At 39.7% G+C, this 27,805-nt stretch overlaps 2 protein-coding genes and 5 non-coding genes across 7 annotated transcripts; 2 read left to right on the top strand and 5 right to left on the bottom strand.

Annotated features, from left to right (window-relative positions):
• Positions 1 to 32: 32 nt before the first annotated feature.
• Positions 33 to 9,070, top strand: tmem88b (transmembrane protein 88 b). Its single transcript, XM_078276459.1, has 3 exons — positions 33 to 568; positions 3,471 to 3,875; positions 8,303 to 9,070. Exons 2-3 carry the CDS (start codon positions 3,477 to 3,479, stop codon positions 8,585 to 8,587), a joined length of 684 nt encoding a protein of 227 aa, XP_078132585.1. The 5' UTR covers positions 33 to 568; positions 3,471 to 3,476; the 3' UTR covers positions 8,588 to 9,070.
• A 2,550-nt stretch (positions 9,071 to 11,620) lies between these two features.
• Positions 11,621 to 11,784, bottom strand: LOC144534643 (U1 spliceosomal RNA). Its single transcript, XR_013503581.1, has one exon. It is a non-coding gene; the product is annotated as a U1 spliceosomal RNA (small nuclear RNA).
• Positions 11,785 to 12,888: 1,104 nt separating this feature from the next.
• Positions 12,889 to 13,079, bottom strand: LOC144534666 (U2 spliceosomal RNA). Its single transcript, XR_013503601.1, has one exon. It is a non-coding gene; the product is annotated as a U2 spliceosomal RNA (small nuclear RNA).
• A 547-nt stretch (positions 13,080 to 13,626) lies between these two features.
• On the bottom strand, positions 13,627 to 13,815 carry LOC144534667 (U2 spliceosomal RNA). The gene has a single exon (XR_013503602.1). It is a non-coding gene; the product is annotated as a U2 spliceosomal RNA (small nuclear RNA).
• A 4,989-nt stretch (positions 13,816 to 18,804) lies between these two features.
• LOC144534655 (U1 spliceosomal RNA) lies at positions 18,805 to 18,968 on the bottom strand. Its single transcript, XR_013503591.1, has one exon. It is a non-coding gene; the product is annotated as a U1 spliceosomal RNA (small nuclear RNA).
• A 1,104-nt stretch (positions 18,969 to 20,072) lies between these two features.
• Positions 20,073 to 20,263, bottom strand: LOC144534665 (U2 spliceosomal RNA). The gene has a single exon (XR_013503600.1). It is a non-coding gene; the product is annotated as a U2 spliceosomal RNA (small nuclear RNA).
• Positions 20,264 to 20,526: 263 nt separating this feature from the next.
• Positions 20,527 to 27,715, top strand: LOC144534119 (calcium-binding protein 2-like). The gene is made up of 9 exons (XM_078275845.1): positions 20,527 to 20,675; positions 23,276 to 23,408; positions 23,649 to 23,711; positions 23,999 to 24,125; positions 25,335 to 25,365; positions 25,527 to 25,670; positions 25,950 to 26,059; positions 27,133 to 27,280; positions 27,439 to 27,715. Exons 3-9 carry the CDS (start codon positions 23,650 to 23,652, stop codon positions 27,465 to 27,467), a joined length of 651 nt encoding a protein of 216 aa, XP_078131971.1. The 5' UTR covers positions 20,527 to 20,675; positions 23,276 to 23,408; position 23,649; the 3' UTR covers positions 27,468 to 27,715.
• The last annotated feature ends 90 nt before the right edge of the window (positions 27,716 to 27,805 follow it).

Raw genomic sequence — 27,805 nt, 5'->3', positions numbered from 1 at the left:
CAGCACTGTGGACTCAATCAGATGGGGAGGTACAAAGGGGAGGGCAGACAGACAGAAGTTTGATATACTTAAGACAAAGACCACAGCAATTGGGAGTTGAGTTGTGTTCAGCCAATGAGGAAGGAGCATCTGTGTGTAACTACTTTATCACAACAGCATAGGAGTTAGATTTTGCATGTGGAAAGAAAACGGAGACTCTGGGGCATAATCAGTTCCACTGACAACTCTGGATAGTGGAGAGAAGAAGCAGCAGGAGACCAGAGCTGCAGGAAGCCAACATACCAACATACCACCACTAAATAGATAAGGCTTTAGGAGGGAACTTCCAAAAACACACCAAACGCTCTTTCAACTTCACACAAGGACAGGAGGGGGAAAAGTAACCCTGTTTCCAGACAGGGGAGTTGAAGGGATAAAGAGATCACTAAAAACATCTTTGTTAAAGTGTAAGTGGAGAACGTGTGCGTGGAGGACTGAGTGGACAGAAGTGGTCTTGAGAAGAAGTGAGAAAAGCAGTAACAATCTGGAGGACGAACACCAAGAGGTCTACCGGGCCCCACAGCACAATGTGAGTACAAGTGCAGCTGCATCACTCAGACACTTTTAAATCATTTCATTATGATTTAACCACAGACAAATTTATCTTCATACAACTGATTACAGTGAAAAAGAGCAAAAATATCTTATTTACTACTAATAATAAACATAAAGCAACAAGTCTAAGAGGTTTGACAGACATGTAATTAATTATTGCAGCTGCTAAATAGAATAGAAACAATAGAATAATAAACTATTGAACAATACAAAATCTCCCTGCAGCATCCAGCATGACAACACTGCAAGAACTAGCTAAGCATCTACATTTTGGCATGCAAACTATGAAGAGTTTAGAATCAATCAAGATGATGTATTGGGTGACTAAATGCCACGATGTGGCAGCTACAATAGTCCCTGATTTGCACAATAGTCCCTGATTTAGAATTTCTTAATTTGGGTCAAACAACGACATGACGTATTATTTAAAAAATGCTATTCAAACAATAATAAGAACAGTGAGTAAAATGGGTGGAGAGCCTAAATGTATTTTCAGTAAGGGGCACAATGAGTCACCTCACACACATGCATGTGCGCATACACACTTTCCTGCCAGTCCTTCCTACGTGACCCTCCACCTTAAAACAACACTTGGGACAACAATGGGAAAGAGACGTGGAAAATAACAACGCTCAAGCACCCAGGACAGCATCGTCAATATTATCTTCCACCTTCAATTCTGATGTGAAAAAGAAGCACAATCTGAGGAGTTTTTTTTACTTACAGTGGCTTGCATAAGTTTACACACCCATGCTAAAGTTGACTAAAAAGGGGAATAAAAAAAATAATTTGTTTTGGAAATTGATCTTAATGCCTTAATTAAAAAAATGAGGAAAAATCCAACCTTTAAGGACACCAATTTTCTTTGTGAATGAATAATGTATCGTAAATAAATAAATGTTCTTCCTTAAAATACAGGGGGTACTTTCCATAAAATCATCTCTCAATGCAAATCAAACCAGCTATTAGGCTAACTGAAATAAAACCATGCCAATCTCTAGGTATGGTGAAGGGGAGGTGATGATGTGGGGCTATTTTAATTCCAAAGGCCAAGGGAACTTTATCAGGATGCATAGTATCCTGGATCCATGAAATAACTGGCCTTTAAAAATAATAATCTGCCTGCCTCTATGGGAATTTAACATAGGGGTGTACTGACTTATGCCCCCTGTATTTTAATGAAGAACATTTATTTACGATACATTATTCATTCACGAAGAAAAGTGGTGTCCTTAAAGGTTGGATTTTTCCTCATTTTTTTAATTAAGGCATTAAGATCAATTTCCAAAAGATGTTTTTTTTAATTCCTCTTTTTAGTCAACTTTAGCATGGGTGTGTAAACTTATGCAAGCCACTGTACATCCATTCAATTTCAGCTTCGAGTGCACATTTATCTAGGGCTGAAACAATTCCTCGAATAACTCGATTACAAAAAAATCCTCGATGCAAAATGACTTGCCTCGAAGCTTCGTTAAATCAATGTTACCAACGTTGTATTGCTGACGGACGGTGTTTCCACACGGATCATTATTATTGTCGCACACCAGACGCTGCTAAGTCTGCGGGCGGCACATGCTAGAGCGTAAATAGTGAGGGGCTAAGAGAAGAGACAGGCTGGAGAAAACAGAAAGTGTCCAAAGTTTGGAATCAGTTCAAACGCAGTTAAACCGACAACTCTGTACAGTGTGTCTACTGAAAAACCGAACTAGCTTACCACAATAATAACACGACGTCAATGCTTCAGCATCTCAACAGAAAACATTTCTCATTTCGTCCATTCCACGAAGCGGACCCTGGAGACCTGTTATATGTTGTGATGTCGACAACCAAACAAAATATTGACTACTTTTGAAATAAGAATTTCCAGTTTTGTAAGTTTTGATTTGTTTTTATATATTAAAAAAACACAAATATTGAACAGGTTGCCAAAGGGGGCAACCAGCAGCCATGAAACGGTTGCCAATTGACTCAATCTGGTTGAAAAGGACAACCGGGCAACCGTTACTGTCAGAGCATCTTGGTGTTGCACACGTACAATAAAAGTATACCAATATGGTACTTTACGATGCGTCTTGAGCTATCAAATTACCTTGAGAGTTACCACCATTGAAATTTAACAAATAATGCATGCATGTCCCCTTAAAAGCAAAAATATTAACAGTAAAGATTGCTGAACGTCAAAGCACCCAGCATCTGTCTGTCGTTTTGGCTAAAAGGAAAGACAGACAGGTTGACTGTGTCATCCTTACTGGGATTTTTCCAAAACCGGTTACTCAGAGATGGCCCCTGTCTAACCGAGACCTTTGAGAAGTAAGGATATCCTGTACCACATAATCTGGCAGAAAATCAAATGAATGCAAACTAAAAGGAGCTTGTATCAAAGTAGATTTTACATGGAGGACTTCTGTCTTTAATACCATCTCTACTTAACCCACAGGCATGACAGCACGTATAAACACAAACATGTGACTTTGATGCAAGTTAGCCTTCATCTCTCTACTACACAAACTACATTTAGCAATTATGGCCCCTTTCCTTTTTTTGGACAATCAGCTGTCTGATAATCATCACCTCACAGAAGACATCACACAAGGATTGCTTCCTGACAGATAAAACCTTTAACCTCTTTGTGAACCCAGAGCCACTAAGCCTCAGAAGAGTGGCATTTGATTTAGTACGAAAGTATTGTGTAATTATGGCACCTAACCACTGTACTCTCTTATCACGTTTTCCACAAATATAGCCTCCAAACATGCTAATTGGGGCTGACCAACAGTTTCAAAACATCTGCAGTAGCACGTGCAATTCTGTAAGCTCTGTTATTGATTCTGATAACATTTCTATTTCCATCTCAATTTGTTTATTTTTCTGCCCAGTTTACTATGAGTATGACTGGTACTCTAGAGAAGGGGGCCCACCACCAGGCATTGGACCTGTCCGAGGAACTGCCGCCTCATCACTACCACCACCATAACAGCCACCACCAGCATCTTCACCACTCCAACTCCCTGGCCTCCACCACCGCTGTGGGTGGAGGCAGAGAAACACCTTCACGTGTAGTTGTACCTCCTCCTTATTCTGCAGCGGAGAGCGGTGGTGGGGGCAGTGAAGCTCCTCTGGAGCTGCGGGGGTCCCTGGACTGCTGGGCATGCTCAGTGCTGGTGACGGCTCAGAACCTGATTATTGCCACGATAAACGCCTGCCTTGCTGGACTGGTGTTCGGGACCATCCTGACACCAGCCATTGTCATGGTGGTATTTGGCTTCCTCTGCCACTCTACAGTAAGAAATGGGGAGATAAGGGAGAGGGTGGATTTTTTGGCGTGTGGGGGCTCTTTTTCTGCAAGGCTGTCATCTACCACTGGCCAATTAGCAGTCACACTGTAACTGGCTTTGTTTAGACAATTTTAATCTCAGCTCTAGGCTTCCCATTTATTCTGTGGGAGAATTCATTTAACAGAGCATATGGACGAATGGTGCAAACTTCTGTGCAGAAATTTGTTGTTTTACTGCTCTGTTGCAATTGGACACAGTTTACCACTGGTTAAATAATTCCATAGTATTTTATCAGACACATAATTCATCTGTTGACAATAAGTCTTATATTTTCCCTCAGAAAAAAAAAGGATAAATGTTTACACACACACACACACACACACACTTGCTACATCTAAACAAAAACATGTAAGTAACTGGGAGATGGCTACATCCATCTTTTTATAAAAGATCCTAATCTCATAACTTTGATCCAAAAGTCTTAAATAGTTCTGCTTGGGGAATTAGGGTGGGGTTTGGCTCCGTCAGCGATGAGAGATTTTATAATCAGATAAGTCTGACGTTGTTTCAGATGTTGAGGAACTGGAAAAACTGGAGGGGGCGAGGGGTCAGGAGTCTAGGAAGCTAGACGTCAAAACCCAAAACTTTCAAAGACTGTTTGGTAGCTAGTTGAGAATGAAAGGATGCTTTGGAACAGTCAAAATATAAAAGTGCATTTCAGAACAGCTGAAAAAATAAAAGAGACGTATGAGATTAACTTAAACAAAACAACCTACTTGACCCATTAGTCAGTAAGCATTAATCTGGGCTACCCTCAAATCTCATCACGGTTCAGAGACTTTTAATGCATACCGATGGCATTTCTGTAGGCCGACGACCTCTTTAATGACTGGAGAGACCAGGATTCTGTTCTCCTGCTCTTTCATAATTAGGCCTCATGTGACAGCAGCTTAGAGAGGGATTAACCAGGACCTAGGAGGATGGAGAGAGGGGGAGAAATCAAAAGAAAATAAACGGGTGAGAATAAAAAGCACAGAAAGACAGATGGGATAAGTATTTAGGGTTCTTGGAATTGAACAGGCAACATTGAGAACACTTATTTGAGGGCATTCTGTTTATCATCCAAAAACACACCCAACACAATATTTCACATGAGAAAAAAAAAGACACTCTAGAGGGTTTTCTCCATAAAACCTGGCACAGATCTGGAGCATTTCAGGAGGTCTTACAAAGTAAAGATAAACATGGGCATACATGTGTATAACTTATCTGTTACAACCCTCAAAGCTGCCCTGCACCCTCCTCCTACCTTACTTTTATAAAACCTGCAGTTGTGTACTGCAGTTTAAACCATCTCTCTCTCACTCGCTTGTACTTACCCCCAACTCCCTCCTTAATGTTTTGCTTTCCTCTCCAGCTGGAATTTCTTTCTGACCAGCTGTAACTCTACATCTATCAGGATATCATCACAATATTTCCATACTTTTGATTAAAAAGTATGCAACTATCAAGCTCTGGAAATTGCTGTTTTAAGGCTTTTCACAACTGTCTGAGAGTCCTTATATAATATAACTACTAAACTACTGCTCCATTTTCTCCTAAAAAGTTAATGAATCAAACCAGCTTAATCTTAAATACAGAAATGTTTAACTTTTTAGCTTACCATTACCTTGTCAGAATGCCATCTACTATAATAAATACTCTTCTCCCCCCCTGAACTTCATCAGTCCTGAAAACTTTTACTCTCTGCATTTTCCTAATGCACTCGAGTGTTCCCTTCATCCTTCATTGGGCGATAAGGATGATTCAGGCCTGCTGTCTCTCCATTCCTCTCCCACACTCAAATCCTGACCCTTTTACCTCCTCTCCCACTACCCCAGTGTTCGGCTCAGCAACACGTAAACATGCTTTAACATACAGTTTATACTGATCAACAGTAGTTTCTACCAAGTTCCTAAAAGTTTGATTCATTTTATTCATGTCAAAACAAAATTTAGTGGCCTACTGATTCAGTGCATGTGAGATCTCAGACTACCAACTTGTGTCTGTCCTCACCTCAGACACACAAACCACATAGAGCATGTCATCTTTTGTACTGTTCTTCCCTGCACTTCACACAAGTATTTAAAGAATAAAAGAAAAATATCACCCATTCTGTGCTACAACTGTATCCATTTTAAAATATGACATGGCAAATTTTAAATACATATAATGCCAATGCAGTAGAGGGCCCAAACACTGTATCCATCCTGCATTAGTGCAGCATCATTTGCAAAGGGTTTTCATACAGCACAGCTGAGCAGTGAATGGTGTCACAGTTACATAATATACTGTATACTGCAGAAGTGTCATTAGCCGCTTTCCAACCAAGTAGTTACAGAAACGTAGTTATAGGAAAAGTCCACTTCTAAACAGATCTACTAACTACTCTCCCCCAAAACCGTTTTTTCCAATTGCATTCGCACTGCGAAGTAGCCATAGGGACTGGTAGGAGGGGTAAGGGAGTGATGCAAGCACGGCAATGGTCTTTATAGCGTTAAAATCATAAAACAAATACACCAAAAAACTATGAACTAAATACTAAATCTAATGTATATAGCATATTTGTCATAATTTAAACAAGTCTCCCAAAGAGAAACGGGTATCTCTCTCCCCCCCGCCTCTGCCTTCTGCGCTGTGGACGTGTGTGTGACTGTGTCTGTGTCTGTGTGTGTGTGTGTGTGTGTGTGTGTGTGTGTGTGTGACGGCCGCAGGACATGCTTGTGGAGTTTAACTCCGAAAAGACAAGTTAACCACAGGTTCCCGTTAATCTTATGATGGACATGTGTTGTGATATTTAAACAAACGAACCGTCAATGGCGAAATAAGAGCCTCTTATTTACGAGAGCAGTCCGAGAGACCTCCAGCTTACAGCGGGGTCTCTGAGCCAGTCATGGCCGAGCGACGAGCTAGCAGCCGGGGCACGCGCCTGCTGGCTGTCGCCTCACTTTATGGAGCTTCCCAACTCCGAAAACTTTGAAGCAAATTGTCAATTTTCGCAAGACTGCCCGTATTCGAAATCTAAAACGGTTAATTTATCACCTAAAACGTTGTCAGAAGTGAAATTAGTGATGAATAAGATGGCGAAAATTGTCCCGTTGTTGGTCTGTCTGTACCCGAAACCCGACCCTCGTTGACCTAGGTTCATATGCTGAAAAGGGAACAGCCCGTGCCCTGAAGTAGGAGCTGAAAGAGTTATAGGAACTGCGGCCAGAGGCTCTTAAAAATCCCCAAATTGGTCCAGTCGGAACACGAGAAAAAAAAAGGGTTCTAGGAATTTCATGTTCTAGGAACTGCAAAAATCCCTCCGGTCGGAAAGCGGCTTTTGAGTAATAGAGGAGACACACCAAGCCGATAATCGGCCGTCGGACCGTCTGGCGAGGTCGGTGACTCGAGTTTGTTCGGTGTGTCCCGTGCCGTCGTCCGTCGGAGGAGCCGGCCTTCATTTGGGCCGACCCGACACGTTCAGTCGGGAGACAGGGCAGTCGGGACTCGCCCGGAAATGGTGAGCGGATGAGCCGCTCAAAATCTGACAAAAATCTTTTAAAAACGGACCTTTGTCAATCTGAAATGAAGACAGATTCAGCAACTGTATGGCCTATTTCTCGCTTAAAATGTTTTCAGAAACACGTTTTGGTGAACTATTTTAGTACAATATGAGATTGTATTCTGAACAAGCCGCCATGACAGTCTGGCTATGAATTTCCGGAGAAAAAAGAACCACGTGACGCGTTCGTCCAATCAGCTGCCGGTTTTCATTTTCTGGGAAACAATCGGACTGTTAATGGAAACAATACAGAGCAGCACCGCCTGCTGCTATGGAGACCTATTACGTTTCGCACACGCGCAGAGTGTACACTCAAGTCGGCGTCTCTTCGGTGTGTTATGAGGCACTTTTTGGACCTCAGGGACCTGACTAATCAGTCCGACTGCCTTTTCTGCCCACGGTCGGCAGTCTTTTTGGTGTGTCAGCACCTTTAGACAGCAGAGTCCCTATCAGCTGCAGGCCCAGTTGCTGTGCAGCTGGACCGACCTTTGACCTCAATCTGAAAGTTTTTCTCAGCATGAATAAACACAAGCTCATAAAACATTCAGTTTACAAAAACAGGATTATTACTGGATAGAAACCAGTTTGATGCCCTGACTGGCAGAACACAGTTTGATTGGGAAAAGGGAAAGAATAGTACCTTTTTTTATTGGACAACTTCCATGTATGAATGTGCAACTGTGTGAGAGTAGTGGATCCGTGAAACTGTATTACACTCAGTGAAGCTACCCTTTTTTTTAAATGTCAACACAAGTGGCACACTGATTAAATAAACGTACCTCTTATCTCTCCAACATCCCGCAGCCATATAATTACAACTGCTGTCTCTCTTCTCACGGCTCCCCAGGTCCGCCCTCACGGGACGACCCCCTACTGCTCAGACCTGCTGACTGACGGAGGCTGCGTGGCTCTGCTGGTGGTGGGCTTCCTCTTGGTCACCCCTCTGCTGGTCCTGGCGCTGGCTGCATACTGTCGCCTGGCCCGACACCTTCAGCTGGGCCTGTGCTTCATCCCGTACAGCCGGGCCGTGTACAAGAACCTGCCGGCCACCCGGCACCGTGGCCTGGGCACAGGCTGCTGCGGCGGCCGACATGGAACCAATGGTAGCGGGAAGGGAAAGGTCTGGGTGTGAGATGAAGATGGGAAAAAAGCATAAAGAGGGGGGAGACCATTGGATAAAGAATATGAAGAGAACTGAACAAGATAACGAGATGGGGCGATGACTAAAAAGGACATGGATGTGAGGAATAGCTAAGTGTATACCAGAGAAGGGAGGGCAATGACTGACATCCTGGAAGACAAGCTACACATCAGTTAAAACCATCACAAGGAACCTAACTGCTGGTGTTAAAGAAAGGAGCAAATTATACTTTGGTTGTCATAGAAATATAAGCATCTAATCAGACCTGCATACAACCTTAATGTTCCTGAATGAAACAGGAAAACTGAAAATAGCACACATCACAAAAGTTGTACTGACACTAAACACAATTGTTATTACTTATCACATGTATGTTATTATGAAATAAATATTCTTCTTATATAGTTTTCTGTTAAGTTGTTGCAATTTCCTGTTATTTCCTTTTTATAAATAAAGTTTTTGGATTCAACTTGAGTCATGTCTAGCCTGTGTTAACATGGGGTGTGATGGGTTGAGTCAACGACTAGGAAAAGGAAAGGAGTGTTACAGATCAAGTATCAGCCAACACCAATGTGAATGTAGTACACACAGTGCACTTCTGAGTGCCACCAGAGCTACAACGCACTTCTGTGGAAACACTCACTATTGTTAGAAAATGTCCCATGAGTAATAAGGTCTTAAAAAATGATTACAGTGGAATTTATAAAATGCATGTAGGTAAAGCCAGCCTTGTGAATGAGCACACAAAACCTTTACTGTGATAGGCCTAACGGTGTGGTAACCGTCTCCCCCAAACTGTGAAAGTGTGACAACACGAGACAAATATATTGGGAAAACTGTTCTCGTTAAATCATACATGTACCATAACTATAAATAGTACGTTATATGAAGAAGAAAAATTGGGGATTTTTGGCTGATACCAAGTTGCAGTACTGAGATGAATACAAGTATACTATGAGCCTGTGGTTCCCAACCTTTTTGGCTTGTGACCCCATTCAAATGTATGTCTTTCTGCAGCCGCAGGTTGCATAGGAGTTGTTAAATTAGGCGAAAAGTTTTTCCTACTACAATTGATTTGGTCAGAATGTTTTTAAAAGGCCTGGTAATTTAAATGTGTCCAGTAATTGAAATTGAAAAGATGCATGTTTTGCTTTCCTATTCTGTCAATCATCTCACGACCCACATGAGATTAATGATGGGAACCACTGCTATTAACCATTCTTCATTGGAATGGCCTTATCAATCGAAGATGCGGACTGCAAAAGGGACAGTAACCCAATATCAACTACTTTACCTTCAGTAAATTCGTGAATATGCGGCACACAACACTATATGCTTTAAACATGTCTGTACATCACAATCATTTTGTGGAACAGTATAGATAACCAATTTAAACTGCCCATATTATGAAAGAAATAACTTTTTCAGGGATTTGGGGTGTTATTTTGTGTCTCTGGTGCTTCCACACACATACAAACTAGGAAAAAAAACCATCCATGCTGTTTTGAGTGAGATACGGGTTACTGATTGTGTTCTGCCTTCAGTCTCAAGGTGAGCTGGTCAAAATCGGAAGGGCTTTCTACGTCATCTGCCGAAACATTTGGTGTATGCTAACCACTTTAGCTAATACCACATCAGCTAGCTGTTTCCCCAACTTTGGTCAGTACAAGGCAGGATTAGCCAGAAGACTTCTTCTGAATGAGGGCGCACTTCAAACTTTGCGTGGAATACCTGCAGACGAGGGACATGCAAGTAGTTCTATACATTTCCTTTTGTAGATTAGGGTGAACTCGTGTGTTGTAGCAGTGTTTTTCCATTGAGAACGAGGTGGCTAACCGCTAGCAACGCTAGCTTCTAGCTAGTAGTGCAGTACCTAGCTACAGCGCATGTGCGACTCCCAACAAAGATGGGATAGAAGTGTGATGACTCTGTAGCTAAAACAGAGAGCTCAACACACAGGGTGAAAAGAGGAGCTGCAGCAATGTGCAGTACAACAAAAATATGGTGTTTTTTTTTTTTAATTAAACCAAAGAATTTCTAATAAGGGAAGAAGTTCCACTCTCTCGTTACTTCCGGCTTCTGAACTGGTTGCAGTTCCACTAGAGTTCCATATAGGGGGCGCTCACAGGCCAGTGCAGAATGAATGGGACTCTATGGAGCTATACCCCTCAAAATCCACTTTTCTCAGGATATCATTTTTTGTCTAGTAATTTCAATGTTGCATTCGAAAGGGGAGGATGTTATAATGTTAGAATTTTTTAAAGTGGCTTTATTATTCTAAAAAGCCTTTTAAAATGTCAATGACGTCATACACATATATGGCCAGAGATACTGCTTTACGAGCTCTGAGTCACTTCCTTTGTTCTCTCGAGGCATCGACAACACAGCTGACAGGTTAGCCTCTCCCTGTTAATACACGTGCTAGAAAGAGGTTTGCTAATGTTTTGAAGACCACGCCGAAATATTCACTCTGACATTCTGGTTCTGCTTTGGATGCCGTCAAGCGGGATCTCCGATCGTAATCAGTCCTTCACTGACCAATCAGCATTCATTAGCAGAATGCTAGCGTGTTATGGGCAACGACTCAACCTGTACAAAAAAAAATCGAAAAGGACATAAGTACTCGTTCATTCAACTTTCGACCTACAATCCATGTTGAACTTGCAAAAACTACAATCAAATCTGAGATTTCTCAACGACAATCAGGCGAAAGAGACACATTTAGCCGTCTAGCTCCATAGAGTCCCATTCATTTAGCACTGGACCGCGATCACCCCCAGTGAAACTGCAACCAAATTCGGTACAATGGGGCTGAATAGGGAGTGGAACGGCTTTCCGTAGATGGGCTTTGATTAAACCATGTAAACCTATTCTGATATAACCTCTAAATACAATTATTAACCTAAAAATGAGCATAACATGGGCACTTCAAAATTAGTATCCTATAGGTACCCGGGATTAATCAATCACCCCATTCTCAGGCACAAGTACACCATCATTTAGTTATTTTCTTTTACATGTTATCAGGGGAGAGCGCGAACGCAGTCCCCCACTACCAGAAATTATGCAGTCGAGATTCCCACATTTGGGGAATTCGCAGAGGTCAGCTCAGCCGGAGTGCAATGGCTAAGCCTCACCCTGGGTGAACCACCTTCTTGATCATGGTGTCTCCCCTGCCAGGTAAGTATGAGTTGTACAAATCAGAGACGGAGGACTCTTTCACAGAAACACCATGCTGACTGATGGTGCTGACAATATAGAAATGACCAAAACCACTGACTATGAGGGGGTGAGACGCTCCAGGAATTCAATACATAAGAAACAGGTTGGTACTAAGGCTGGCAAAAATTATTTACTTGCTTATTTTACTTGAGAAGAACTGGAACATCCCATCATGCAATGCTGTATTTCCATATCAAAAGCTAACCTAAAATCACCAGTTGTATTTATTCCACTCCAAAATAAAACCACCAAATGAGCAACAGCCTAACAGCAAGTTTAAATAAACCTGAAAGCATACTGTAATCAAAAGTTGTTTCATCCACATTTGAGCCACAGAGGAAAGAATAAAAACACACATGTTCCCTTACAACCACCACTTCCTGTTTCTTTGTTTACTGCTGGTGGCCAACTGCCATTCCTGCTACTGCAGTGCCGCCTACTGGTCTGGAGTGTGAACAACGCTAGTTATTAAACATGCCTCTATGTGCTTCTCTGTATGCAAGTACAGAGACACAAAGAAATCATTTAGATAACAGAAAATAAAGTGCACACATATTGAAAGTATTTGTCTCTCTTTTGACGTGTCACCAGAAAGCAGACTGGAAAACAACAGCAACAGAAATGATGCAGAGCTTATTTTCACTTTTGGGGAATGAGCTAGCCTAATAATCAGACTGAACTGACAGGTCAACTACAGTGTAATGAAGCTAAACAACACAATCAGACAAGACATGTTTGAGGATCTACCAAGAAACAAAAATACGTTTCACATTTTTCTCACATGTGGAAAGAACAGTCAACACAGCACATTTTCTTTTGTCTCTCTCAACAGTTCACTGGTTTGATTTAATTTCCACTTTGCAGCCTCCTGCTCTTAAGACAATTATAGACATTGTAGAAAAGGGAAAACACACCATATACAAAACAAAATACAGTACAAACAAGTGTACAACATTTAACTATACATTGTTTAAAGCAACATACAGTCCGTAAATAATAATATTAAACGTAAAGAATGAAATGTACCACAACAGTGTAATAACATGAATGAGATTTATATTAAACATTTAGAGGAGTGCACCGTTCCTGGAGGTACTGCAATACCAGGTCGATGCGTGGAGTGGACGGAGCAAGCCCCTATTCCATCTCCCAGTTCCAAAAATCAATTTAATATATGGTCCCCGGGTAGGGGACGTATCAGATATTAAACTGATAAGAACAGATACTACACTTGATCTTAGCCAAAAGGCCGAGAAGCGATACCGTAAGTGGGTCGCCGGTAAAGGGGTGATTCGCCGCACGGTTACTCTCACTGACGGGTCTAAAATTTGAAGTTACAGTTTTGGGACAGTCGGGGAAACTAACAGTAAAATATGACCAACGACAGTCAAAGAAAACGTCACAGAATCGCTACCAGCGTATTTTTTAAAGAAAGAAATGTAACAAATGTGGCTCGCTGACTCTTCCTGGTCACGTGGTGTCTTATAAACCAATAAGAAATTAAAAGGGAGAATCATAATAAATAAAGACGCTACAGTACTTACAACTGTGTGTATTTTTCATAATGTTAACATTTAAAGGCTGATCATGACAAGAGTCCTCTGCGGGTGAAAACATATTGGCCGTTTATGACATCGTGTCTCCGTTTTTCAAATACAAATCGAGCTCCGACCGAGGTAAGACATCACAAAAACACACAGAAAGATCTACTTCATGTTGTTAGTGTTGTTGTACTGAAGGGGTATATTTAACAATATTATCAGAGTAAAAGCGAATGTAGTCGAATGAGATTTATATTAAACATTGATAGGGGGTGCACCGCTCCTGAAGGTACTGCAATACAAGATCGACGTGTGGAGTGCACAGAGCAAGCCCCTATTCCATCTCTCAGTTCCAAAAATCAATTTATATATATTCCCTGGGGTAGGGGACATATCAGATATTGAACTGATAAGAATCAGATACTACACATTCAACTGTGTGCATTTCTCATTAATGTTAACATTTTAAACGTACAATATGTAACTTTCTGCTGGTAGGGGTCTCTCAACCAAAACAATGGATAATAAACACAGACGCTTTGATGACGTTGGGAAGTTGCGTGGAATTATGGGAGTTTTTATTGCTAAACAATATTGTCAATTAGAATGCATCTGTTCACTTGACTAGTATTACCCATTCAAGTTTATTCATGTTACGCTTTTGTAACGCTTATTCATGCCATGCTAATAAAATAGCTGCAATCAATAGCTTGATTCAATCTGTATTGGTAGCTAGCTGACCGGTTAGCTAGTGAGCCAGCAAACTAACATTAGCGGCTAACGCTAGCAGGTTTTAGCTGCTGGCTAATGATTAGCCAGCAGCCAAAGCCACACTATCACAGTATATTTCGCATGCCAATGTCACCTTTTGGATTTTACCGGGCAGACGGGTTTGTTGTAACGCGTAGCTAGCTACTCAAACGAGGCTGAGAGCGGGTGTGGGTGGGGGACTGCAGGGGGCTAACGGTAACTAGCTATTGCTACATGTCCCAGCTGTGTTGTCAGCTATCATCCCGAATGACGTTGATTTGTGCCGGGGAGTGAGGTAGGCAGCGATATTACGAATCCCGTTATGGCTCACGCCAAGACCCGCCCCTTCAATAGCATTCACACACTACTATTGGCTGAGGCGTCCATGCTTACATGTACAGGTCCTATCCCCTGACCAATCCCTAGGCCTCAACCTTAATCCACTCGAGGGTCGAAATGCCTAACCCCAACCAATCAAGCTGCTTCGTAGGGTGGGTCTTGGCGTGACCATAGTGGAGTCGTCAGTCTGACATATGCCGATTTCATGCCGGTCAATGCTACAATTAACTGACAACATAAGTTATACGTGTTACAGTTTTCAGGGACGCACTGACACACGGCCGCGACAGCACAGTCTCTCTTTTCCTCAACTTTTCCGCCCTCGTGTCGCACGTACCGCTCGTGTGTGACGCGTGTCCGCGCTATTCTCGCACATGTAGGGAACCTCGTGAATTAACCTGCAACATGTCAGCTGTTTGGAAATTCTTCAGCGTGTGTGCAGAAGATAACAGGTTTGCAATATGCAAACCCTGCAAGGAGGAAGTAGGGTGTGGAGGACGACACCAAAAACCAAAATCACTTTTTAGTTGGATATTGGATGTGAAAAGAAGGAAATGGTTCTAACATTGCACTTTAGATGTGCGTGAATTTCCCACACCAGGAGTAATTTATAGTAGTTCTATTTTATAGTGATCCATTATCTGTTCAAAAAAATGTTCTATGCAAAAATGTTCATTAAATAAGAAAAGATAGAAAATAAATATTTGTGTGTGCTGTAAAGAGGTTAGAAAAAAATGAAATCTGAATTGGCTAAAATCGGCATCGCTGGCTTAACTCACAGAAAAATCGGGAATCGGCCTAGAAAGTTGTAATCGGTGCATCTCTAGTAATTTTGCAGGCAGGCAGATGGTGCGCTAGCTGGCTAAATTAGCATTAGATTAATCATCGATTTATATAAAAAAGTCATTAAAACAAAATTTCATCATGACAAGTTTCACTACATTATGTTAAGAAACAGGGCAGTGAAGGAAATCAGAAAAGCCAAAGCAAACTTTTTTATTGCCATTACATGAAGCCAGAGGAAACGTTAAATGATCTGAAGCCAATTAAAAAAACTGACATCACAGCAATAGAAAAATGCTTGAAATGAATGCTTAATGCTTGAATAGACCACCAAGTGCTGAATAGTGAATATTTAAATAAAATATGTGAAATGCTAGAAAATGGGTGCGACGGCAGTTATGAAATTTATTTTATGGGAGATCTGAATATAGATTGGAATGCATTAGGTTCAATGAAAAAAAAGTCTTCAAAATGTTACAGATGTGTGGTTTGTCACAGGTAATTAAGAAACCAACTAGAATATTTACTAAGAGTGACGGCACAATTACTTCTCACGTATATTGATCATATTTTCCACTAATGCAGTTGAGCTATGCTCAAAGGCATTATCTATACCCATTGGCTGTAGTGATCACAATCTAGTTGCTGCTGTTAGAAGAGCAAAAAGTGCCGAAGCCCGGACCTAAAGTCATACAAAAGAGATCATATAAATGGTTTGATCAGGACAGATTTAGAAATGATGTAAAAGGAGGTATGTTGGTCAGATGTATTATTGAAAACAAATCCTGATGAAGCACTGACAAATTTTGTTGATATTTTTATGCCTATAGTTGAAAAGCATGCTCCAGTGAAGAAGTTTACGGTCAGAAGCGTCAGTACACCATGGTTTGATAAGGAGTTAAAGGAATATATGGTGGAACGTGATTTAGCAAAATTAACAGCAATAAGATCTGGTTATCAATCAGACTGGCAAATCTACCATAAACTAAGAAACTTTCTAACTAATTTAAATAGAAAAAGAAAACGTACTATAAAGCCAGGATTAATTATATTAAAAATGATAGTAAAAAGACTATGGAATACGTTGAACAGCTTAATGGGGAAAAAGCACTAAACAAACTCCATCTTTTGGAGATTCATGGAAATTTCCTCACCAAACCAGCAGGAGATCATAAACCACCTTAATTATTTTATATATAAAATAAATGATTTAAGAAATAATATGACAGAAAATAGAGAATGAGATATCTTATTTATTAATAAAAGAAAAAATCATGAGAGGCAGAGATTGTGATTTTAAATTTGTTAGAGTAAATAGTAATAAAGTAGAAGAAATGTTGAAAACTTGTAAAGATAAACCACCAGGTGTGGACTGGCCTTAATGGTAAACTTCTTAAATTGGTTGCAGACTTAATTGCCCCCGTTATCTGTCATATTATAAACCAAAGTTTAAGTGAATGTCTATGCCCTCAGGAATGGAAAATTGCTAAAATAATTCCACTGCCTAAAAAATGTAAGGGTTACCATTCTCGGGGTCAAATAGTCGTCCAATAAGTTTATTGCCTGTGTTGAGTAAAATTATGGAGAGTATAGTATGTGAGCAGATTAGAATATTTTTTCTTTCGTACTATCGATTTAACAACTGATTGTCAACATGCTTATAGAAAGGGACACTCAACAGCTACCGCTCTAACTCATATGACTGATGACTGGCTGAGAGATATTGAACAAAAGAAACTAGTAGGTGCTATTATGCTTGATTTTACAGCAGCATTTGATATCCTTGATCATAATTTATTATTGAAAAAAACTTGAATGTTATGGTTTCTCTCAGTCAGCAATGTTATGGATGAAGAGTTATTTAAAAAACAGGCAACAACTAGTCTTTTTTTTAAAATGGTAGCTACTACGAGATGGGCTTTGGCGTTCCCCAGGGGAGTTGTCTTGGGCCATTGTTATACACTATTTTCACAAATGATTTATCACTAGTTTTAAATAAGGTTAGTATATCGATGTATGCAGATGATTCAACTATTTATATGTCTTCATCTACATTTCATGAGTTAAACACTATCTTATCACAAGAGTTGCAATCGGTGGTTGAATGGATAAAGAAAAATAAGCTAGTTCTTAATATTTCAAAGGCGAAAAAGCATGATGTTCGGTTCACATTATACTCTTCATAATCAACCTGAGTTGAAGCTCTGTATCTGTTGAACAGGTCCATGAGACCAAACTTTTAGGAGTTATTTTAGATAGCAAATTATCATGGACTAAACATATAGATAAAATGGTTGTTAAGAAGTGTTTCTGTTGTTAAAAGATGTGCACCATATTTGTCACAAAGTTCAATCAAAGTAGTAGCTAAAGCTTTAATATTGTCTAATCTTGACTATTGTTCAGTGGTATGGTCTAATGCAACTCAAGAAAAAAAAACTAAATTGCAAATGATGCAAAAATAGAGCGCGTGTATCGCGCTTAGGTGTGGATCAAATGTTACAATGCACAAATGTTTAGGTTGGTTATTGGTAAGAAAAAAGATTATTCTATTCATTATGTGTTTTTTTAGGGAATATTCTTGTTACAAAGAAACCATCTATTTTGTATAATAAATTACCTTTCAGTTTAGATATACACGACTATGCGACTAGACATGCCACAAGAGGTAACTTTACCAAAAGCAAAGACTAATACTGTCAAACGCATGGTCATGTATAGAGCAATGCAAGAATGGAATGTGTTACCTGAACAAATAAGAAAGCAGTAAAAGGAGAGTTCAAAGTTTAGTTAAAAAAATATCTATTGTTTAAAGAAGTTGAGTAGACAAAGAAATAACATTGGTTGGAGGTTTAACAATATATGTTTGTTCAATTGTGAGATGAGTCCAGAGAGGATGAAAGAAATGTTATAGTATGATAGTATGTGGATATACCCATCACCAGTAAAGGAATGCCTAATGACTGCACTGGTGGAGCTGTTTATGCGTCTGTCCTTGTCTTATGTGTGTGTATTTTGTTATTTTTTGTCATGAAATTACAGTGTACGTCTAGTTTTTGTTTTACAATTTTTATTTTGTATTGTTTATGATGTTATGTGTATGTATTATTACATTGCCACATTTTCAAGAGAGTTGTAAGGACCTCAGGAAGAATAGCACCTGCAATGCAGGAGCTAATGAGGATCCTAAATAAACAAACAAACTAAGGCGCCAGAGCGACGGGTAAATGTCATGCCATTTGTGAATGTTATCATGCATCTACATTTGCATGACAATATTATCAGAGAAAAAAGCGAATGCAGACCTTAAGAATTCTGAATCTGAGTTAACTTGAACAAAATGTTTGAGGCTATATTAACACGATCACAGGGACTTCTTTAGCTTCTTAAATAGTGGCACACAACTTACATGGCATTGACTAATTTCATTTTATTGATCCCTACTTTAATTGAAACTTGAACAGCTTCACAGCTGTCAATATCAAACCCTTTGATACGCTACACTACATGTAGTCCAACCTCTTCAAAAGAACTTCAACTGTTCCTTCAAAATTATGTTTTTATTTCACATGTTATCAGGGGAGAGCGCGAACGCAGTCCCCCACTACCAGAAATTATGCAGTCAAGATTCCCACATTTGGGGAATTCGCAGAGGTCAGCTCAGCCGGAGTGCAATGGCTAAGCCTCACCCTGGGTGAACCACCTTCTTGATCATGGTGTCTCCCCTGCCAGGTAAGTATGAGTTGTACAAATCAGAGACGGAGGACTCTTTCACAGAAACACCATGCTGACTGATGGTGCTGACAATATAGAAATGACCAAAACCACTGACTATGAGGGGGTGAGACGCTCCAGGAATTCAATACATAAGAAACAGGTTGGTACTAAGGCTGGCAAAGATTATTTACTTGCTTATTTTACTTGAGAAGAACTGGAACATCCCATCATGCAATGCTGTATTTCCATATCAAAAGCTAACCTAAAATCACCAGTTGTATTTATTCCACTCCAAAATAAAACCACCAAATGAGCAACAGCCTAACAGCAAGTTTAAATAAACCTGAAAGCATACTGTAATCAAAAGTTGTTTCATCCACATTTGAGCCACAGAGGAAAGAATAAAAACACACATGTTCCCTTACAACCACCACTTCCTGTTTCTTTGTTTACTGCTGGTGGCCAACTGCCATTCCTGCTACTGCAGTGCCGCCTACTGGTCTGGAGTGTGAACAACGCTAGTTATTAAACATGCCTCTATGTGCTTCTCTGTATGCAAGTACAGAGACACAAAGAAATCATTTAGATAACAGAAAATAAAGTGCACACATATTGAAAGTATTTGTCTCTCTTTTGACGTGTCACCAGAAAGCAGACTGGAAAACAACAGCAACAGAAATGATGCAGAGCTTATTTTCACTTTTGGGGAATGAGCTAGCCTAATAATCAGACTGAACTGACAGGTCAACTACAGTGTAATGAAGCTAAACAACACAATCAGACAAGACATGTTTGAGGATCTACCAAGAAACAAAAATACCTTTCACATTTTTCTCACATGTGGAAAGAACAGTCAACACAGCACATTTTCTTTTGTCTCTCTCAACAGTTCACTGGTTTGATTTAATTTCCACTTTGCAGCCTCCTGCTCTTAAGACAATTATAGACATTGTAGAAAAGGGAAAACACACCATATACAAAACAAAATACAGTACAAACAAGTGTACAACATTTAACTATACATTGTTTAAAGCAACATACAGTCCGTAAATAATAATATTAAACGTAAAGAATGAAATGTACCACAACAGTGTAATAACATGAATGAGATTTATATTAAACATTTAGAGGAGTGCACCGTTCCTGGAGGTACTGCAATACCAGGTCGATGCGTGGAGTGGACGGAGCAAGCCCCTATTCCATCTCCCAGTTCCAAAAATCAATTTAATATATGGTCCCCGGGTAGGGGACGTATCAGATATTAAACTGATAAGAACAGATACTACACTTGATCTTAGCCAAAAGGCCGAGAAGCGATACCGTAAGTGGGTCGCCGGTAAAGGGGTGATTCGCCGCACGGTTACTCTCACTGACGGGTCTAAAATTTGAAGTTACAGTTTTGGGACAGTCGGGGAAATAACAGTAAAATATGACCAACGACAGTCAAAGAAAACGTCACAGAATCGCTACCAGCGTATTTTTAAAGAAAGAAATGTAACAAATGTGGCTCGCTGACTCTTCCTGGTCACGTGGTGTCTTATAAACCAATAAGAAATTAAAAGGGAGAATCATAATAAATAAAGACGCTACAGTACTTACAACTGTGTGTATTTTTCATAATGTTAACATTTAAAGGCTGATCATGACAAGAGTCCTCTGCGGGTGAAAACATATTGGCCGTTTATGACATCGTGTCTCCGTTTTCAAATACAAATCGAGCTCCGACCGAGGTAAGACATCACAAAAACACACAGAAAGATCTACTTCATGTTGTTAGTGTTGTTGTACGAAGGGGTATATTTAACAATATTATCAGAGTAAAAAGCGAATGTAGTCCCTCTGAATTTGAAGCGAAAGAAAGCGGAATGAAGCAGAATTAGCAAAGAAGTTTGTGTACTGGTCCAGCAGGACATTTGCAACACAACAAAAACATGAGCTTGGCGCCATCTGGTGGAGAATAAAATGAACTACACCAGCTACGCTACCGAGATCGAAAAGTGGCTGATGGTCAGCAGCCGCTGTGGTACGTAGACAAAGCCGATCCTCTGGCAGCACATGCCGCTCAATACAGCGGCATTTGCCTCAGCTAACAGTCTGACCAACCCATAACAGATATTTGAAGCCAACAACTTTAGAGCAAACTAAACTATACACCATAATAAAACGAAAAATAAAATTACCTTTGGCATGTTTAATATTATAACGTGACCCCACAGACATGCCATCATATACAACTCCACGTCGTGGCACATTAACCAGGCATAATTATGGCATAACGTTTATTATTCACCAAAAGGCCACTTCGAATGAGAAACATAAACGTTACACGACAACATTAACTTTCGTTCGTGGGAATCAGCCACTACTATAGCGAGGCTAACAATAGCTATGCTAGCTTTAATACTTTGGGTACATCGGCAAGGATATGCAATTACTTAACTGTTTGTCAGTTAACGGTGTGCCGGTAGAACACAACCGGCACAGGTCGGTGTAGTAAGCTGCCAGTGCCGACAGGAGTACGATTTATGTCGCTGTAGGCCTACAACACTAAGCCAGTGGCCAATGGCGCTGTAGTGAGCAGCCGCCAGGGGATCGGATTGTTAGCCACTTTTCGATCGGCGCTACTGCATTTAATAACATTTAAAATGGCTAGGCTAGCTAGCTATATAATTGACTAATCATTACATTCGTTGAATGACAGTTTAAGGAATAGCCACAAGTAAAGTGACTATATTTTGGGGACCCTAAATTAGGCTACGGCCCATTGAACTGGGAAGGACATGCTATTTACGTCAATAATTCTATCGTTAGCCTACGTCAACGTTAGCCTAAAGTCATGTTTTCTTCACCGTAAACTGTAACTGAATACACACAAATGCGTTTAAAATAAGCTACTTTAATGAGCTACACAGTTTTTAAAAATATTTTCCAGGCAGCAAAACTCACCTGGAAGACCATGCGCCACTGATGGCTAAAAAGTCGTCCATCCAACTCCAAAGTTATTTCCAAAGTCACGTCACGGTCATTCCTGCTGTCGTCCACTACGTATTCCACAAAGGTCTTAATAAACATACTACAGAGCTATCTATATATTTACTAATATATTCAAGCTATCATTAGCTATACCGAGCACATGTAACGACAAGCGAAGAAGTCGGGCAAAAAGGTGTTAACTAGTTGTCGAATAACACCTGCGCCACGCCGCCGGTGTTCTGTCGATATGCTATCTATCGAAATGTGACACTTAGCGGTTCTGCACATGCGTGGAAGCATTGATAGGGGATATTGCTCTATCAAAATCAAAATACACTACAACTGGAATCTTAAATAAGGGAGTACGATATTAAATGTATATATTCTTACCGTACACTTACTCCTGTCTGTAATCAAAAACATATACGTCATAATACTGTAATGTAAAATAATGTGCGTTTGGTTTTATAAATGCCTGTATGTTGTTTCTGAATTATTATTGGTTAATTTAATCCTTAAAATGAATAATAATTAATTAAATAAATAAAATCCTTAATATAAAAATATAATAGCAGGGCTACAAGAGCATAGGCTATAAAAAAAAAAAGATATAGGCCTACTCACCAGTATTAACATATGTTTTTCAGGCATTCTTTAATAATGGGGTTAAACACAAACTTTGTAGAGCAAAATAGAAAAATGATGACCACAATAAAGTGATAAAAGTCAACAGCCTTTACATAAACCTGTTTGTTGCTAATTGTCCTCATCCTAAATAAGTTATAAGATACAGTACACTAGTTTATTGACTAGACTACATTGTGAGTTGGTAGAGGTGATAAACCATAAACAATAACATGACTATTGTCCAACAGTAAACCTGCCCTACATGTCTGCTTTGCAACTCTTCTTCAATCAAATTGTTGGATCGCCACTGGTCCCAAAAATCTCTGATTGGTCAGGATGTATTTAACATGCATTTAGTTTTTACATCAAACTTGGATGAAAGGCATGCATTGACAGGAAACATATGTGTGATCAAATATTGTATTTGTATTTAAAATGTCTGTCTGTATGAGTCCTCACAATGAGTATCCTACCACAATCTAAAAATCAAGTCACCAGCCCAGAACCACTATAAAATGCATTGAAATACATGTGAAAACTTTATAAAAAATTGGAGCACTGCAATTGTAAGAGCCTCTGAATAAAGACATTTAAAGTTAGTTTTTGATTGAATCAAGAGGAAATGGACCCTTTTAAGGACACATAATCACACTGCTGCTCCACATTTTGCTTTCTAATTGTTGGCTGCATGTTTAGCCAGGTAATTACCTGTAAGCCTCTGTGATCAAAGGAGGTCAAAAGGAGAAGGAAAAACAGGATGGACAGGATTGTGTGCTGCCATTCACAACACAAGTGGAGCACTACTCAAGGAGGACGAGTGGACTTCTTGTTTTTTTCCTGACCATTTAGAAAAGGTAATAAAGGTAAGAAAATTGCAGCAAGTAATTGGATTCATATCTAAGATGTAGAAATCAAAGATTGGCAGTGCAACAAAAAATACTTTGGTAAACATGATTTTGATCCTCTTGCAACCTTTCCTTTTGCATCCCAAAAAGCATTTATGAAAATATTTCTTCAGCATTTCAAAATATGTGTGTATATACTGCAACTGCACTGTAACACACAGTGTTACACAGCATAGGCCTATGTTTCTGTTTCCACAGCATGTCCAAGGCAGGAGAGAGGACACCCTCTACAACTTCTGTCGACTCAGCCGCAATAGATGGGTAAGTTTAGATGGCATACGATTCTCACAGCATTTGCGCAGTTTTCTGATTGTGATAGACAAGCCAATATTGCGGAGATGCAGCTCTCTTTTGCATAGCACCATTAGTTGACCTACCACCAAATGTATAACTCAAGGGAAAAAAACATGGTAAGTCCAATAGTACAATGCTAATAACTATGCTGATGTGTATTGTGTGGTTGAGTGGTCTTTAAATCTTGGTTGACATGTAAACATATGCATTTGCCCTTTCTCCCATTTATTGTTTGATTTATTGTTTCCATGTAGTAGCAAAGATGGTTCCCTATCGGGTTCAGTCTCAGAAGCACCCAAGAAATCATCAAAGAAGTCCAAGAAAACCACTGAGAGCATGATCAAAGTCTACAACTCGGTGCTCAACAGTGTTTTTGGGGCGGTAAGTAGCTGACACCCACATTTTGTGATTTTAATCTTTACAGTTTAATTGGATGTGTTGTGGTACTTGAACTCTAGTGCAAGACACTGTTGAAACTGTTTAAGTTATAGCTTTCTACTTTCAAGACTTTCATTTCTAGATTTTTGCCATATTTAGACACCATTTTTTTCAATAACATGTTTGCCCTAATTTTATTTGTTTGTTTTGTTTTCCTCACTGACAATTTAAGGCAACTTGAAATTGAATACACCTTTAATAATAGCCATGGACTGAGAAAGGCTTGGGGATTACTTAAAAATCTGAAATGTATGTGATTAAGACCGAAAGGAATAGATCTCCACAATACAGTGGATACTCATAAGCACTGGCACTGTGTGTCAGACATTAAAACATCAGAGTCAGAAGTGAGGTGGAAGTCAGGCAGCGTGTTTACAGTTTTGTGTCTGATCTTTCTCGAGCTGCTATCACTAAGCCTGACGTGTCTACAGTATTAGCGGCTCATTGGTTGAGGCTTACTGCCACACTTTATTAGGGTTATCCAAATGATGAGTACTGCCAAACACTTGATCCACCTTGAAAATACGTACCTTTTCCATTGTACATTATGGAAACTAGTCCTGTACAGTCATGTGAAAAAATTAGGACACCCATGCTAAAGTTGACTAAAAAGAGGAATAAAAAAATCATCTTTTGGAAATTGATCGTAATGCCTTAATTAAAAAAAATTGGAAAAATCCAACCTTTAAGGACACCAATTTTCTTTGTGAATGAATAATGTATCGTAAATAAATAAATGTTCTTCCTTAAAATACCCCTGTATTTTAAGGAAGAACATTTATTTATAAGTAATAAGTAAGTAGCATAAGTAAGTACATCCCTATGTTAAATCCCCATAGAGACAGGCAGATTATTATTTTTAAAGGCCAGTTATTTCATGGATCCAGGATACTATGCATCCTGATAAAGTTCCCTTGGCCTTTGGAATTAAAATAGCCCCACATCATCACCTCCCCTTCACCATACCTAGAGATTGGCATGGTTTTATTTCAGTTAGCCTAATAGCTGGTTTGATTTGCATTGAGAGATGATTTTATGGAAAGTACCCCATGCCAATCTCCTGGTATGGTGAAGGGGATGATGATGATGTGAGGCTATTTTAATTCCAAAGGCCATTTAACATTCTAAACATGTGTTTTACTGTTTCTGCAGGAGAGAGAATTAGCTCAGGCTGAGTTGGACGGTAAGTGTCCCTTCGACTGACAGCTCATTGTCCATGTTATAGTAGATTACAGACTCGTTACAATTGTTAACATGTTAATAGTTCCATCTTAAGTGGCATATCTATATAAACCACATCTGGGACTGTTCTAATCTCTTTGTGATCCCTGACCTTTCTTACAGAGTTACAAGAGGCCTTCAAAGAGTTTGACTACGATCAAGATGGATACTTGAACTACAAGGATGTGGCTGAATGCATGAGGACCATGGGATACATGCCCACAGAAATGGAGCTGCTGGAGATAGTACAACAGATCAAGATGAGAAGTAAGCTGATAGAAGACCCTTAAAAAATAGACTGCAAGGAGGTTGGCTCAGTGGTAGAACAGGTGCATGTGTACTTAGAGGTTTATGCCTCGACGCAAAGGTTCAGGGTTTGAATCTGACCTGTGACGATTTCCAGCATGTCTTCCCCCTCTCTCTCTCTCCATTTTCTCACCTAGCTGTCCTGTCAAATAACGGCGGAAAAGCCCAAAAAATTAGCTTAAGAAAAAAATTGAATACAAGCATACAATGTCTTTAAATTGGCATGTCTCCTCTCCACAGTGGGCGGGTTAATGGATTTTGAAGACTTTACTGAGCTAATGGGACCCAGGATGATGGGAGAGACTGCTGACATGCTGGGACTCAAAGAGCTTCAGTCGGCCTTTGTACAGGTCAGTCAACTGATAATAAAATGATCCACGTAGTAATGAAATTACAGCAAAAGGAAAGAAAGGGTCAGTCAGATGAGTTTTATTAACATGAGCGGATATATGCAACCTAACAAAGAACTTCAGTCAGGTTGTATACATCTCAGTGAATATATGTTTAAAAAAGTAAGGTCCCATATTGTAAAAAGAAAGATTTCCATGTTTTCTTTTTAAATTATAAAGCAGGTCGAGGTGCTTTGTAAATACTGCATAGTGTAAAGTATTAAAACGCTCAATCCACAGGGAAATGCACACAGCCCGTTTTAAGAAATTGTGAAACAAGCCGTCAGGACTTCTGTAGGGTTGTGATGTCACAACTATACTATGTATAGGTAGAAGGTGCCGCTACAGTGCTGTTACAGTCATTCCCTGGCTGCAATGACGGTGCACCAAGAGTGCACATGCGAAAGACCCCGAAACGGTGACTAAACAGAGCAGACTGGACTTTTTCGGCAAGGGGGGTTAAAGGGACCGTAATCACTGTATTTAGAAAAAAAGTGGTTTGGGATTGGCTCCACATGGCTCTCACAAACCGTTCCCCAACTCATCAAATACTGACGCTTTGTCACAGCCCTCTGCGTCCGATGCACAAGGCACTCATATGCACTTACATGCATGCGCGGCCGGACCGGCTATCACAACAAAGAACAGAGAAGCTCAGATTACAACACAGAGAGAGATTTCTCAGGACGCCATTACTTCACTTTATCTTTACATAGAAAATATTTGTTTAATGCAACAATAATGTTCTAAATATCAAGTACAGCCCATTCAACGAGACAGGCACTAAAACGGAGCATTTTAGACAGAAAGTGAATACATGTATATTCCGTCAGACAGTATGAGAAAAACATTAAAACATGTTCTGTAGTAGAAACCCAAAATACAAGTCTGAACATAAAAATGTGCATTATATGCGGCCTTAATAATTAGACACATTTCAACAAATGGAATTCTACTGTTAATTTGAGCAATTTCCTTGCATTTTTACCACTCAGTTGTCAACCAATTTTCATCACTTTGTCTGTTTTTAAAAGTTTGACCTTGATGGAGATGGAAAGATCAACCAAGATGAGATGAAGGAGGCAATCAAGTCGATGCTGGGGGAAAAGCTGAAGAAAGGAGAACTGGAGGAGATCTTAAAGGAGCTGGACATTAACGCAGATGGGAGCATTGACTTTGAAGGTGAGAATAAGAAATTCAGGAACATTTATACGTTTGACTTTTTGGCCAGAAGTGTGCATTTTATGCATGTGTACTAAACATCATTGGCACTTTGGTGTTTAGTCAGATAACTCAACACTGACTCGACTCGCTCTGTTTTGTCTTCTCTCTCCTTTCAGAGTTTGTGATGATGCTCTCCATTCGCTAGCTGCTAAAAAGACACTTCTGAATCATTCTATAAATGGTTGGACACACACAACTAAAACCCAATATTGAAAGTACAGTAGGTATAGACATCTACAACATTTTTGTGTGCCTAACTGTAATAATTACATGAATGATGGATTGTTGGGAAAGATGCTGTATGACTCTTGTGTAGCATCAAATATGGTGCATGCTGTCAACAGAGTTATTTCGAAAGATACATGGATGTTTTGCAGTGATATAACATGTAAATAAGACTGATGTTTTACTATTTTAATAAAGCAATCAAAATGTTTTTAAAACGTGCCTCTCAATTAAACAACACAAGACTGTAATATACAA

The sequence above is a fragment of the Sander vitreus genome, chromosome 19 (genome assembly GCF_031162955.1).
Source record: "Sander vitreus isolate 19-12246 chromosome 19, sanVit1, whole genome shotgun sequence".
Lineage (NCBI taxonomy): Eukaryota > Metazoa > Chordata > Actinopteri > Perciformes > Percidae > Sander > Sander vitreus.
Note: the sequence above shows the minus strand (reverse complement) of the source record. Positions and strands in the feature narration are given on the sequence as shown.